This window comes from Gavialis gangeticus, unplaced genomic scaffold (genome assembly GCF_001723915.1).
Source record: "Gavialis gangeticus isolate Ggan-Ray unplaced genomic scaffold, GavGan_comp1, whole genome shotgun sequence".
Lineage (NCBI taxonomy): Eukaryota > Metazoa > Chordata > Crocodylia > Gavialidae > Gavialis > Gavialis gangeticus.
The window spans coordinates 32,136,019-32,150,010 of NW_017729033.1; the positions used below are offsets into that span (position 1 = coordinate 32,136,019).

The 13,992-nt window shown below is 45.4% G+C and overlaps 1 protein-coding gene across 3 annotated transcripts in view; it reads right to left on the minus strand.

The window, feature by feature from the left end:
- SLC2A9 (solute carrier family 2 member 9) overlaps window positions 1–13,992 on the minus strand; it is a 232,864-nt gene that overhangs the window by 13,886 nt on the left and 204,986 nt on the right. For 2 of the 3 annotated variants that reach the window (XM_019526606.1, XM_019526607.1), the window contains one exon: window positions 9,655–9,782. The exons of the other annotated variant lie outside the window; for it this stretch is intronic. In XM_019526606.1, the coding sequence (XP_019382151.1) occupies window positions 9,655–9,782 (128 nt within the window). The remainder of the gene's footprint in view (window positions 1–9,654; window positions 9,783–13,992) is intronic. 3 annotated transcript variants of the gene reach the window in all.

Below are 13,992 nucleotides of genomic sequence, written 5' to 3' on the forward strand. Positions count from 1 at the left end.
CCAGGTTGGGACTGCATGTGCAAATTCCTGCTGGTATCACGGTGCTGGGGCCAGCAACAGCCAGATGGAGCCGCTGCTGCCTGGGCTGGCTAGAAAGTCAGTCCAGCCTAGGGGGCAGCAGGACATGCCATGGCTGGACAGTGCAGAGCGTGCGTGGGGCGAGCTGCGGCTGTGCAATGTTGGTGGTGATGGGGAGATGCCACAGGGTGTGTGGGCTCTGAGCTGTTGCGGGTGGGTGCTGACTGGCTTAGGGGGGTGCGCATGAGGGGGCTCCCATGCACACCCCACCCTACCCTCAAACCCTCCCCCACAAACCCCACAACCACACTCTCCCCCAAACACAATTACACACTCCACAAACACTGCACCCACCCACACTCTCCCCCAAATCCTCCCACAAACCCAACCCCCCCACACACCCGCGTGCCCCTGGGGGGGAGAGCCCCACTCACTGCTATGTGCACACACCTCACCACACACATACATCCATACACATGCCTCCAGCCATCCACCCCCTCCACCCACCCCACAAACCCTATACCTACTCACTTACATGCATACATACCCCAACACTCTCCCTCACACCCCACATACACAATCATGCGTGCATGCGCACTCGCACACACACACAGCCCCCCCACAAACCCAACTACCCACACTCACTCATGCCCCCACAACCCTGCACACCCCCGCTGCAATATACAAGAATAAGACTTCACTTTGAGCTATTATGCAATTACCTCTATATACACAAGGCAAACACACACAATGTCAGGACAAAATTAAAAAAAAATTAAAATATGTTATTGTGGGTGATTGATTGTTAGTATATAATTTGTTTGTTTTCTTCCAGTTCCAATCCAAGACCAGTTAAGCACTTAATCCAAAGACTATGTTCCCCCAAGGCTGATCCCGCAGGTTGGGAGGCGGGGGATCCCCTGCAGCTGATCATGCCCATGGGGGGGCAGGGGTTGCCCGCAACCGATCCTGATGGCCGGAGGGGGGGGAGGGGTTGCCTGTGGCCAATGCTGATGACCCGCAACTGGCAGCAGTGAGCAGCACTTCTGGGTGTGCTGCTGGCACTTCTGGGTCAGTGGGATCAGCTGTGTGGGGACACTTCTCCTGGCATACTCCCAGCTAGCGCTCTCAGGGGAAGCACCAGTGTTCTTGCCTGCCCCCCCTGCCAGGGAATGCTGCTGTCAGGGGGCGCACCAGCGCTCTCAAGGGGTGCATGTGCACCCCCTATGCGTTGCCACTAGATAATCAACTGTACAGTAAATATCTTGTGTAGGTGTGCCCACTTAGAATAATTTCGGTATTTTTTGCAGCTTGCTTACTTAATTTCTTTCCCCTGAAGACTTCATTGCCTAAAATAAATGATGGGATCAATTATTGTGTTGGTGCATCTCCACTGAAGTAAAAGAACTTGACTGGTAACATTCAAATATGTTAGTCTTTCATGCTGTCATGTCAGTAGACAGCACAAAGCTCAGCAAATATAGGATGGACGAGAATGAAGGTTCAAAAGGGCTTGAATGAGAGACGGAAAATGAAAATGTAGATTATCTGTTAAGTTTTAGGTACTGTTCACACAAATACAAGAGTGTGCTTACCATGGCACTCACTGACTACAGTGCCACATTCTATATGTTAGTGGTTATAAAGTGGAAGAGGAGTTGCTGCTGAGGAGCACATAACAGAAATTATAATTCAACTCTTTTGCCTGTATGATCCTGCAGTGATATAATTTAACAAAATCTCTTTGTGGGCTGGATCTAGCCTGCAGACCCTTCTCTATATCAAAATAGTAACCTTATAGTCCCCAGTGGTGGCATTCTCAAAAAGGTTGCACTGCTTTGGATAAGCTACCTCTAAACTGGAAGTGGCATAGCCACGTTCACAGGATTGGGCTAATTACCTGGGGACAGACTATCACTGTTACTCAGCAGTGCTAATAAGCTGATTCCAAAAACTGTTTTGATGAGAGACTGTTAGTGAGGATGTAGACTGGGGGTGGCCAAGCCACAGTACACATGCCACAAGTCACACAGGCAGCCTCTGTGTGTGGCACATGGCAGATTGGTGACAGAGCAGGAAATACAGTGGCAAATAGAGCAGGGAGCAGAAGACAGAGCAGGAGATAGGGCAGGGAGCAGGAAACGTAGCAGCAAATTGGGCGTGGGGATGGGACTGGAGTGGCACTTGAGGAGGGTGTGGAGGTAAGCTTGTGCCACGTCTGCCAAAAAGGATGACTCCCACTGATGTAGATCATCTGTAAATGATAGGCACCATGGCTATACTGCTTCTAGTTTAGGAGCCAGGTTTCCCAGGGCAGTGCAGCATGCTTCAGGGAATTCAAGTACGAATACAAGTATCTGCAAATTTGGCTACCTAGAACATCTGTAATGTTTCCATGACTGAATATGTAGAAACCTAAAATGATCCATGCTTTTTTTCCTCCCTCTATTTAACTGAATAACATTTCTCCCACTTTTAACTTGTAAAGAACAAATACCTGTCTGATTATTCCAGTTGGCATTCTCTTGACTAATTTTAAATAAGTAAGGAAGCCTAACATTATTACTAGGACTGATGAGTAATTGTTATGAAATATCTACTTTACAAAATATGTCCCTACACAGACCACTGGTTCCTCTGATTTGTTTTGCAATTTTTGGCAAGTTTTCTTTCCTCTGTGGATTGGTTGTAAATATGCTATAATCATTAAATATTCAGTCCTTAAAGTGGAGAGGGGGTGTTAAAGAAATGCTTAAGAATGGTTGAACTTTATTCATATGTTAGCAAGAGAGTTTACCGTTGATTTACACTGCTTAAGGACAGCAGAGTTTGAAAGTGCTCAACGTTCATTGACAATCCCCCCCTAAAGCAACAGAAGTGATTAGTTGCAATTGCTCACTTAAAACAAATGGGCAAGGTACATAGGAATCATGAGAGGATCACATATACAGCTTTTAAATGTGATTTGAATGAGTATGGCATGTAACCATTTATTATAAGCACAGATATTACAATTAATATATTTTAAATTAACAAACAAGGCATTGAACTGAAAGGTTTTTTTTTATGTCTGCCACTGATGACTATATTTTACTGAGATATGATGACTATTTTCCTTGATATTCTGAGTACGAATATTTTATACACTTTAACCATAATGGTTTGAATTGAGCAGATGGTCTTGAAAGCAAAGATCCTGGTAGATAAACACAAAATTTTACCACTACCATTTAGAAAAAAAAGATACGCAAAGATATGAGGTTGCAGACTCCTGCAGTAAAGAGTAAGAAGTCTGAATTCAGTTATTCATCATAGCAGAATCCAGTCAGAGAAAAAAGCTTGAACAGGTCCATAGCTCATGATATTTCAAAATGGGTTAGTAATTCACAATGTCTGGATATAATAAACTTCAAAGAGATAAAAAGAGAGAGACCCAAACAGCAGACCTTGGAGTTAACTTTCTTTTGCATTGTGGTTGTATGTTTATAATGTAGTTATCAGACAAGCACATCAAATATTCTCTGCAGATTTAATATTAATATACTTGTTTTCACTTTAATCTTAGTTTTACCCTTCCTAACTTTCAAAGAATGTTTTCAGTTTATAAAAAATATCAAGGCAACAAATGATTCTAGATGTAATATTCTGACATGGGGTTGGGAAAAATGAGCAAGATGGCACATTTTAAATTATATATTTATTTTCCATTTGTAGCCCTAGATTTTACTGCATGGGTTAGTACCTTGCTTCTTTACCTTTATCTACAAATGGTTGATCTGGCAAAATCTTGACATTCAAATACATTGTGTGGTGATATTTTGTAGAAATAACTTCTAGTTTATTTTTTTACTTATTTTCCAAAACTTAGTGAAAAATGATTGTGAAAAGTATAAAATATACATAGTAAACATCTCTCCTTACTGCTATGTACGCTAAATTCTTAAGAAAAAGAAAAGAAAGCCAAACAATGCACAGAACAAGTAGACTGAAACTGAAGTATACTAAATCAATAATCCCTTCTATTTTGTAAAAGTACTTCAAGATATTTCTAGCAGGCTGAAAAAACAACTGTAGTCAAGGAAAGACTATTGTTTCTTTATTATGAAATATGTGACTTGGACAGTATAATTTAGAGTATAAGGCTAACAGAAGGAGTTTGAAGCAAAGAGGTTTAAAGAATGAGGGAAACATTATGGTTAGGGACAGAAGTTACACACAAGCCAGTTTAAGTGATCAGAAACTGGTTTAAACCTGTAACAGAGCAGAAGTTCAGTATACATAAACCAATTTCAAAATGGCTGAAACCAGTCTGAGATAAACCTGGCTGAATGTAGTATCAGACTTAACAGATTTGGGTCAAACTAGTTTATGTCACCTCTGTCCCAAACCCCTTCCTTGTTTAAGTTAAATCAAAGTCCTCCAGCATCCCAGCATGCTTTTCAGCCCTGGGCTGGGCTGGCTTGGGCTCTGGTGAAGCAAGGGTGGCCCCACCCCTCTGCTCCCTAGCTGGAGCAGGGATGGGGCATGGCCAGACACTGGCCCCTTAAGCTGAAGGGGCAGGGAAGGGGTTTATTCTCCACACTCTCCCCCTTCCCACCAGCACTGACCCCAGCTGGGGTCTGCCAAGCAGGGGCGCAGCAACCCCTGTCAGGCATTTTGCCTTGCTTGCTGCTCAAGCAGTGGAGGTTGTGGCCAGCCCTGGCAGTAGCCTCAAGAGAATAGGGGAGAGAGGAGGTTTAATTTTGCCCTCTGTCCCCTGTCTGACTGGCAGGACCTGAGCCACAGTCTGGCTGGCATGGCCCCCTGAAGCAAAGGGGGCAGGGAGGGGTTTATTCCTCCTTCCCTCCCCTCTCCTTCCAGGAGACCACAGCCAGCGTCTGCCAGCTCGGGCTGCTGCCTCCACTGCTCGCCTCAGGCCAGGCAGACCCCAACTGGAGTTCCCCAGGGGAAGAGGGGACAGAGGGGGAAATAAACTTGCTCCCCTTTGCCTCAGGGAGCCATGCTGGCCAACAACTAGCCACACTCCTGGCTCTGGACCAGCAACTACGGAAGGGAACCTGATGGGGAGCTCAAGCCTCCAGAGTCCCCCAGCATCCCCCAATGGAGGGGCTGCACTGAGGGTGGGAGCAGGGCGGCCAGAGGTGCTGCAGCCAGTGTCAGGTGAGCAGCAGTGGCAGCAGGGCTTGGAGGGGTGGGTACCAGGGCTAAGCCACATTTTGAGGTGGCCATAGTCCCCCAAGGTCTGCTTAGCACTGTTGCTTGCTCTGTGGAGGCTGCGGCAGCTCTGCCCTCCTCACTCCAGCCCACAGCACAGCCCCCCATTGGGGAGAGGCTTGTGCTCCCCGGGAATGCTGCCTTGTTAGGGTCCCTCTCCGTCTTGCTGGTCCAGTGGCAGGGATGAAGACATGGCCAGAGTCCGGCCAGCACGGCCCCTTGAGGCAAGGTGGGCAGGGAGGGGGTTTATTCTCCATTCCCTCCCCTCTAACCCAGGGAACCCCAGCTGGGGTCTGCCTGGCTGGGGATGAGTGGTGGAGGCAGCAGCTGGGGCTGGCGGACCCCGGCTGTGGTCACCTGGGGGGAGATGAGAGGGAGGGGGGGAATAAATCCCCTCCTTGCTCCCTTCACCTTAGGGGGGCATGCTGGCCGGCCTCTGGCCACACCCCTGCCCCTGAGCAGTGGGGGGCATGAGGGGAGAGGGAGGAACCTGACATGGACTCTTGTTCCCCGGCCAAGCAGACCCCGGCGCAGGTCCTGCCAGTGGGACAGGGGATGAAGGAAGGAATTAAACCCCCTATCTCTGCTTGCTTCACACTGCTGCTGGGGTTGGCCACACTCCCCACTGCTTGAGTGTAAAGGGATGGGGTGGGGAATGCCTGGCAGGGGTTGCTTCCTCATTTCCTCTCCAGGCACACTCCTTCTGGAGTCTCTGAAGGCCAGGGTGGGTTTAAACCCCTCCCCAATCATACTCAGTCTTCTGGGGCCTGGCTACACCCCTCACTTAGCAGAGCTGCCCTGCAGCAGAGGGCTCTCTCTAGCCTCCCCTGGCTTCTAGCCTGAGCCACTGCAGGCATGTGCCTGCATTTCTGGAATCAAAAGGAATGTCTATTCACTTGCAAATAAGTTCAATCCATGCAGGTTGGACTAACCTGAAAAGACTAAATCAATTCAGGCATCGGCTTTTGGAATGCTTGTACTCAGCTGCTAGGTCAATTTTGTGAGACAGTTCCTAAGAAAATCGAAGTCTGAGTAATTCTGCATTCTTATATATGCATTTAAGTGCAAACTTTTCAGAAGCCTCTTATAAAAACTAACTCGCTTCATCTTTATCATAACTAACCTGGATTTTTGTCATTATGAAGTAGAATTTTTCTTTAAGTAAAATAGCGCATTTCTCAGGCAACATCAAATTTGAAACACACACGTTTCATAGATTTCATAGACATTAGGGCTGGAAGGGACCTCGGAAGATTGAGTCCAGCCCCCTGCTCAAAGGGCAGGAAGTCAGCTGGGGTCATAGGATCCCAGCAAGATAAGCATCCAATTTGCTCTTGAAGGTGTTCAATGTAGGTGCTTGAACCACCTCTGATGGCAGACTATTCCAGACCTTGGGGGCTCAGACAATAAAGAAATTCTTCCTCATGTCCAGCCTGAAATGGTCTTGCAGTAGTTTATGACCGTTTGACCTCATCATCCCTTGGGGTGCTCTGGTGAACAAACGTTCCCCCAGAAACTGGTGGTCACCCCTGATAAACTTATAGGTGCCATCAGATCACCCCGAGCCTGCGCTTTTCCAGGCTAAAGAGCCCCATGGCTCTCAGCCTGTCGTCGTAAGGCCTATTATCCTGACCTCTGATCATATGCATGGCTCTTCTTTGGACTCTCTCAAGCTTCTCCACATCCTTTTTGAATTGTGGAGCCCAAAACTGGATGCAGTACTCCAGCTGCGGCCTCACCAAGGCTGAGTACAAGGGGAGAATGACATCCTGGGATTTGCTTGAGAAGCGTCTATGGATGCAAGCCAGCGTTTTGGTCGCTTTAGTAGCTGCAGCATCTTTCTAAGGCACTAGGGATTTCTTTTTACATTACTGAAAAAATAAAGAATTTAACTCCCTCTTTAGTTTGAAGAAACTTACTAAGTACCTTTCTAAAAGGCTGGCCCTCAGGATATGATTTATATTGACAGACTAAGAGAATATATATGAGGCACATTATATACGCTTGCCAGGATAACAGTTATGGATTACATTAAATGAGAGTTGAGGCTCAGCCCCAAAAAACTCAGATCTGACTTCAAGAAGCACAAATTATTGTTAGGAGCTCAAAAGGATTTTTGGACAGGATGTTGAAACAAGAGTATAACTCTGGGGGATTTGAGTAGTCCTAAAATATATGAATGAATTAATACTTCTATGAAAAACATCTCTCATGACAGAAGCAGAACTGCATCAGTGCCAAATGCTTTTGAAAAACTCACCTTTGGGTATCCAATTTTGGAAAGTCTTACTTTTCTTTGGAGACTGAACTGACACTCATTAAAGTCAATCAGAAGACACCCACTGATTTTATTGAGCATTATGTGTCATACTCTCAGGTATGCTTCAACTGTGAGCAATCTGACTGAAATTGTAGGAAGTGGTAGCAAAAGGACTGAGAAGTATTCTGTTTACCTCTGAAGTTGATCTTGGTTATCAAAAGGCCTAAACACTTTTTCTTTCCTTTTACATCAAATGTCAGATTATGTAGGTCAATATGTAAGTATCCAGATCGCTCACATAAATTATAAATCATTTTGATAAATTCAACAACTACTACACAGTAAAAATAGTTCTAGGTGCCAGCTGCAGATTAATATTTAAAAGATAGTATAAAGTTTTATATCAGGACAATATCAATCGTGGAAAGACAGAAAAAGAAGTTAAAAAAATAAAACACCCACATCTTCAAAATCACATTGATCAGAAACAACTTGCACAATTACCATATTTCATGGTGTACAAGTTGGCGTGGTATACAAGTCGACCTCATTTTTCTGATCCAAAAATTTGAGTTGACTTAGACACCAGATCTATGAAAATCCTATCTTTTTGGAGCAGACATATTGGGTCAACTTATACTGGCCCCTGCATGCCCTCACTGTGAGCTGGGCACTGGTGGGGGCAGGGATGGGCATGTGCTGCAGCACTACTTGCAAGGGGTGGAGCCAGGCTCAGCGCTTGGCTGGAGTGGTCCAGGAAGCACTGCTGGGGCTGGGTTTGGTGTTCAGCTGGCATGGCCCCATCCCCTGTGAGTGGTGCTGCCTGGGCCGTGCCAGCTGAGACCAGCACTACTTGCAGGGACTGGGGCTGGGGCCAGACTTGGCACCTGGCCAAGTGGCATCTCCATGGTGACAGCAAGGCCCATAGGCTGCAAGCTCCTGCAAACCCCAATCTGTGGGGCCTGCTGTCACTATGGAGATGCTGCTCAAGTGAGTGGTGCTAGGCTTGGCGTTTGCCTAGTGCGGCCCATGCAGCACCCAGCAGTCTAACGCTGAGCCCGGCCCCATCCCCTGCGAATGGTGCTGCCAAGCCTGGCGCCACTCGCTGGGGATGGCGCCAAGCTCTGTGCTCATCTGGTGTGGTCCAGGCAGCACTGCTCCATGGTGACAGCAAGGCCCACAGGCTGTGCTTGGGCTAGGCCCAGGCCCTATGGCCTCCAGCAACAGGTACACTGTTGGGAAGTGAAGAAAATCAGGTCGGTTCAGGGCTCAGCCAGAGTTCAGCCAGGGCTGGGCTGGGGGTCAAAAGTATTGATACGGTGTATAAGTCAAGGTAAATTTAAATGGTCTGACTTATACACTGTGAAATACAGTAGTCTCAACATTTTAAAAATAATTCTTCCTTGGACAGTAACTAGACATGAAAAAAATCACTTAGCTAGAAGCCTTTTTTCCTGCCCAGCTAGAACATTTTGCATGTGTGCATGCTTAAGAGGACTCTGGAGTTACTACGTTGGCTTCAGAAGTGTGAACCTTGCTCTCATCATGTCATAGAGAGAGATGCCTGAGCCTAGTTCCCGCCTTGGATGCATCAACTGCCTTTTAGATGGTAAGGTAAATAAGCACTTCATGTACAGGGAGAGCTGCAGGGCTAAAGATGGCTGCACAGGAGATCCTGGTCCAGAGAAAGGAACCTGGTAGGTGGAGGTTTACCACATAACCCAGGTATAGGGATCAATTGAAGCCCTGTGAAACAGTAGCTTTAGCACAGGCCAGCCAGCAGGACCTGGTTTACCTGCTTTGATTGACATAAGTTGTGTTTGTCTCTGGACAGTGAACAAATATCCCACAGAACAATGACTGAAATATTGATATCAGTGATAAACTAAGCTAGTGAACTGATATGGCTGTTTCCACTAAACAAAAAAAAAGGCAGAGTTTGTGAAGACATTACTGTATAGGTCAGAAGGAGAAGCCCTGCAGTAAGTATAGAGCAATCAAGGTGGACTAAAGGATTAATCCAAAATCCTAAGTGAAGTCAAGGGAAACCTTAGTATTGACTTTAATGGCTACTGAGTCAAGCCTGACATTCATTCCCTTTGGGACATAAAATGATAACTATTAATTCAGATTCCACACATATAATTATACATCATGAGTACCTGAATGAAAGGGAAAAGTAGTCCAACTGTGAAGTTACAAAGCCAGTTGACTGTTCCAGCTATCATAAATGCAGCTGGCCTTTGAGACTGCTCGAAAAACTCTCCAGTTAGGACAAATGGAATCCCACCTGAAATACAACAGCCAAGAGTACAATGGTTTAATAAATTCTTTGGTGAGTTCAGTAAAGAATGTGAACTTGTAAAAAACCCACAGTAATCAACGCCCAGTGCATTGATCATCTTGTCAAACTAGAAAAGTAGGGTTCTTCTGGGATTTATTTTGCTACATAATTTATTGCAACTACTTTGTAAGAGATTGACCTTATGCTCCATTACACCAGTTCTGCAGGATTACAAATCCTTTGGGTAACTACAGTGATGGGACACTGGTAACAAAATGGAGTATCCAGTCCAAAGTACTGCCCAGTTGAACATACCATTGATAAAAATGTTAATAGCTTAATCACTGTTCTTGTTGAAACCTTTGAAACACTGAGGACTATTTTGTGATAGGAGGTTCAGAAAAATATTAAGCAGTATTTCTGGGATAACTATCCACTTCTCTGAAAACAGTAAAGTTGGAAAGGAAATGGTAAACTCTATGCAAGTTTTCAGGGTTTATTGTTATTTATTTAATATATACCTATTATTTATAGAAATCCTTTTTTAATACCTTTTACAACTCCACTTTTTATATAAAATCATACATTTAGAGAACAAAACCCATTTATGCTATACATATCCTTGGGGTTGGACTGACAGCTTTGTGGGATGGGAACTACGTCTTTATTTGTTTTTTTGTAGCACTGAATACATTAGTTTATGATTAACAGTGATATATCAACATATTATAATATAGTAGCCAGTGCTTACCTGTACCACACTAAAATACATATTATACCAACAGGCCTATGAGCATCACAGGATCACACTTTGAAGACAGACATACCAAGGGACATGGAGAATATATAAGGACATATATCTTATCAACATATAGGAGGAAGACATTACTGCCTCAAAAAAATTTTACAATGAACAAATGTGATCAATTGGTTAAGCAAAGTATGCACCATATCAACCACTATCATTTACTTTTATCTAAGTACTACTGTAGAGACCCCAACTGAAATCTGGGCCTTATTGTGACAGATGTAGCACATACAGGGTGCATCTACATGTGCGCTTTACTACAGAATAAAGTAATTAGCTCCACAGTAAAGCACCACAGTCTACACATGCCCCGATATTAGAGTGCAGTAGATTAATTAACTCTGCTGTAAGATAATACTGTCAGTGACAGCACTATTTTACAGCAGAGTAATTACATGTGATCAAAACACACATGTAGAGTGTGACAGGGTTGGCTGGGGCACAAGGATGCTGAAGTGCAGGGGCTGTCTGCCAGCTAGCCCCACAATGCAGCAACCTTGTGCACCAACCAACCCCTCCATTGGCTGCTGCCACCACCCAGAGCCTAGGACTGACCCCCCAGTCCCTTGCCAGCCCAAGGCTGCTCTTCCTGGCTAAGGTGACCACCTTTTCAAACTGTGAAAGTGGAATACTGAGCCTCCGCACCTCGTTCTGCCCTCCTGCACTGCGTTCCACCTGCTGAGCTGGGTAGGCCCCAGGGTGGGGAGCCCTGAGCCCACAGTGGGCAGCCTGCATCCACCCCTGCCCTGCGTACAAATCTGAAGGAGCATAGGCAGTATGGGGGGATGTAGGGGGACAGATTGAGGCCTCCACGGTGAGTGAGGGAATGGGGCAGGCTTGGCAGCTGGGACTGGGCGGTGCATGAGGCCCAGGGCTGGGGTGGGAATGCATAACTGCGGGGCCTGGCGAGGGAGCTGGATGGAGCCACTGGTAGCTTCTCTGTGGAGCGGGCTGGGGGGGCTGGCACTGGCTCCGTCCCCTATGAGTGGTGCTGCAGCCACTGCATTCACCCCCAGGGAGAGGGAATGGGGGAGACGTGCTCCTCTAGATTTGTACGCAGGGCAGGGGTGGATGCAGGCTGCCCACTGTGGGCTCAGGGCTCTCCACACTGGGGCCTACCCCCTCATAGATTTACCCACAGGCAGCTGAGGGAGCTGCTTTCCATCACTGCCTGGCTGGCCATGTGCCTGTGTGCACATGCACACTTGCAAATGACCCCCTATGTCCTGCTCCTTCTAGCCCCAAGCAGGCCCTTGTAGGCTGGAACCCTGGAACCCTGCCACTGGCAGTTCCCTGTATTTTTCCCCTTCAAAGGAGAAAAATCTCCATTTTTTCATGTTTTTCTGTGGTGAACAGAAAAACCAGATCCCTGCACATGACACTGGGACAAGAGTTGCTATGGTTTGACTGTGTTGAGGGGAATCTGGGACAAATGTTGTCCCAGTCATTCACCCCGGGACCGGGACTTAATGTTTGCATTTTGGGACTGTCCTGCCCAATTAGGAACAGGTGGTCACCCTAGCTCTAGCTCAATGTGCTGCGGCCCTGGGTGCACATGTAAATGCCATGTCCGGGAGCAGCTGACTCCGGTGTAAACTGTGTCAGAGTTTTATTGAATTGCATTAATTGCATGTGTAGATGCACCCACATATAGTAAAAGACAGCCTTGCCCCAGGCAGCTAACAATCTAAATGACAAAATGAAATAGACACAAAAGTTCTGTTATCCTCATTTTACATCTGGAGAAAGATTAAAACCATGTCTATAGTGCCTCCCTGCCCACTTCAAGACCCATTTAATCTGTCTATAGTGCTGAATTGCTGTGCTTGGCTGTAAATGGAAGAGGAACAAACAGCAGGCTTTGTTTCTTGGTAGGGGTCCTAAGCTAAGCAGTGAGGTAGTATAGGCAAGGTCTAAGTGATCTGAGCCTGAGAAACAAGGCTTTTAATTTCGTCGATATTGCACAAGAAAAATAAACCAGAAATATTTAGAATGTACTGTGCTCTTTGAATTATACAATAAAGTATGGGTATAAGTAGCTTAACATGAGCTTTATAAAACAGAAACAATGCATAGCGTCTTAACTCTAAGGGAAATCTTTGTACCCTTGGGACCTGGGACAACATCTAGGTATGAGACAACAACAGCATTTATCTCAGATCTCTAAATGCCAATGACAGATGGACATCTGCCAGAGTAGCTGCCCTTGGGAAAAGAAGCTGAAAGACTGGATACATAGGAATGGTGGAATAATGATATATTTATCATCATTTATCCTGTTATGCCCTTGCCGTAGGACAGTTTACAGTGGTGTTACTTTTCTTGTCAGCATTATAAAAGAATTGTTCTAGACCTATTTGGGAAAATACATATTGTACAAGACAGGAAAAAAGCCAGAGGCAGAAGGGAAAAATATATATATAATAAAACATGTTATAGAAATAAAAATGAATCTGTAATATGAGAAAATGCTTTTCTGAAATACATGTGTGTTGAATAAATATTCATCACCAGTAAGACTGTGCTCTATGTTGGTCACTGTCATCACAAAGCTCTGTAATTTAATTTTAAAAGAACTGTAACATATTTAATTAAGGAAGAGTCAGAGTGTTTTCTAGAAATCAAGAAAAGGCAGGTGGAGTGTACCTGAACCTTTCCAAAAATTTGTGTAGGGGCATCAGTGGAAGGAAAGTGTAAAATAAGCAATATGTAGCAATATGTGCCCTTCTTTTCTCTTTTTATAGCTCCTATGACTCTGTTTTAAGTTTTAGAAGTTCTTTGTGCTGCTGTTATAAATTGTCTGTTCGTTAGCTATGCCATACACTTAGATCAACAGTATTATTCCAGTGTCCCCTCCACAATTACTCATGTAAACAGGCACATTAAGGCTTATATTCAAATATGGGTTTTTTTCTTATTAAAAACAAATGATCACATTTAAAAGGAGCTGACCTGATCAGTTCACAGAATAGCCACATTATTCTTGACATACACTGTTGTCGTGCTATTGTAGCTCCCACAGTGTACTTTTCTGTACATGAGCATTAATAGTCACCATATAATTAGGAGCATAGGAAGGTAAGGCTGGAAGGGACCTCACAAGGTCATTTAGTCCAGCCCCCTGCTCAAGGAAGGAATATAGTTTCATAGTTTCTAGGGTCAGAAGGGACCTGAGTAGATCATCTAGTCCGACCCCTGCCATGGCAGGAAATAGTACTGGGGTCAAACGACCCCAGCAAGGTGTTCATCTAACCTCCTCTTAAAAACCCCCAGGGTAGGAGCCTGCACCACTTCTCTTGGAAGTTGGTTCCAGACCCTAGCCGCCCTGACCGTGAAGTAGCGCCTCCTGATATCTAGCCTAAACCTACCCTCTGCCAGCTTGTGACCGTTATTCCTGGTCACTCCTGG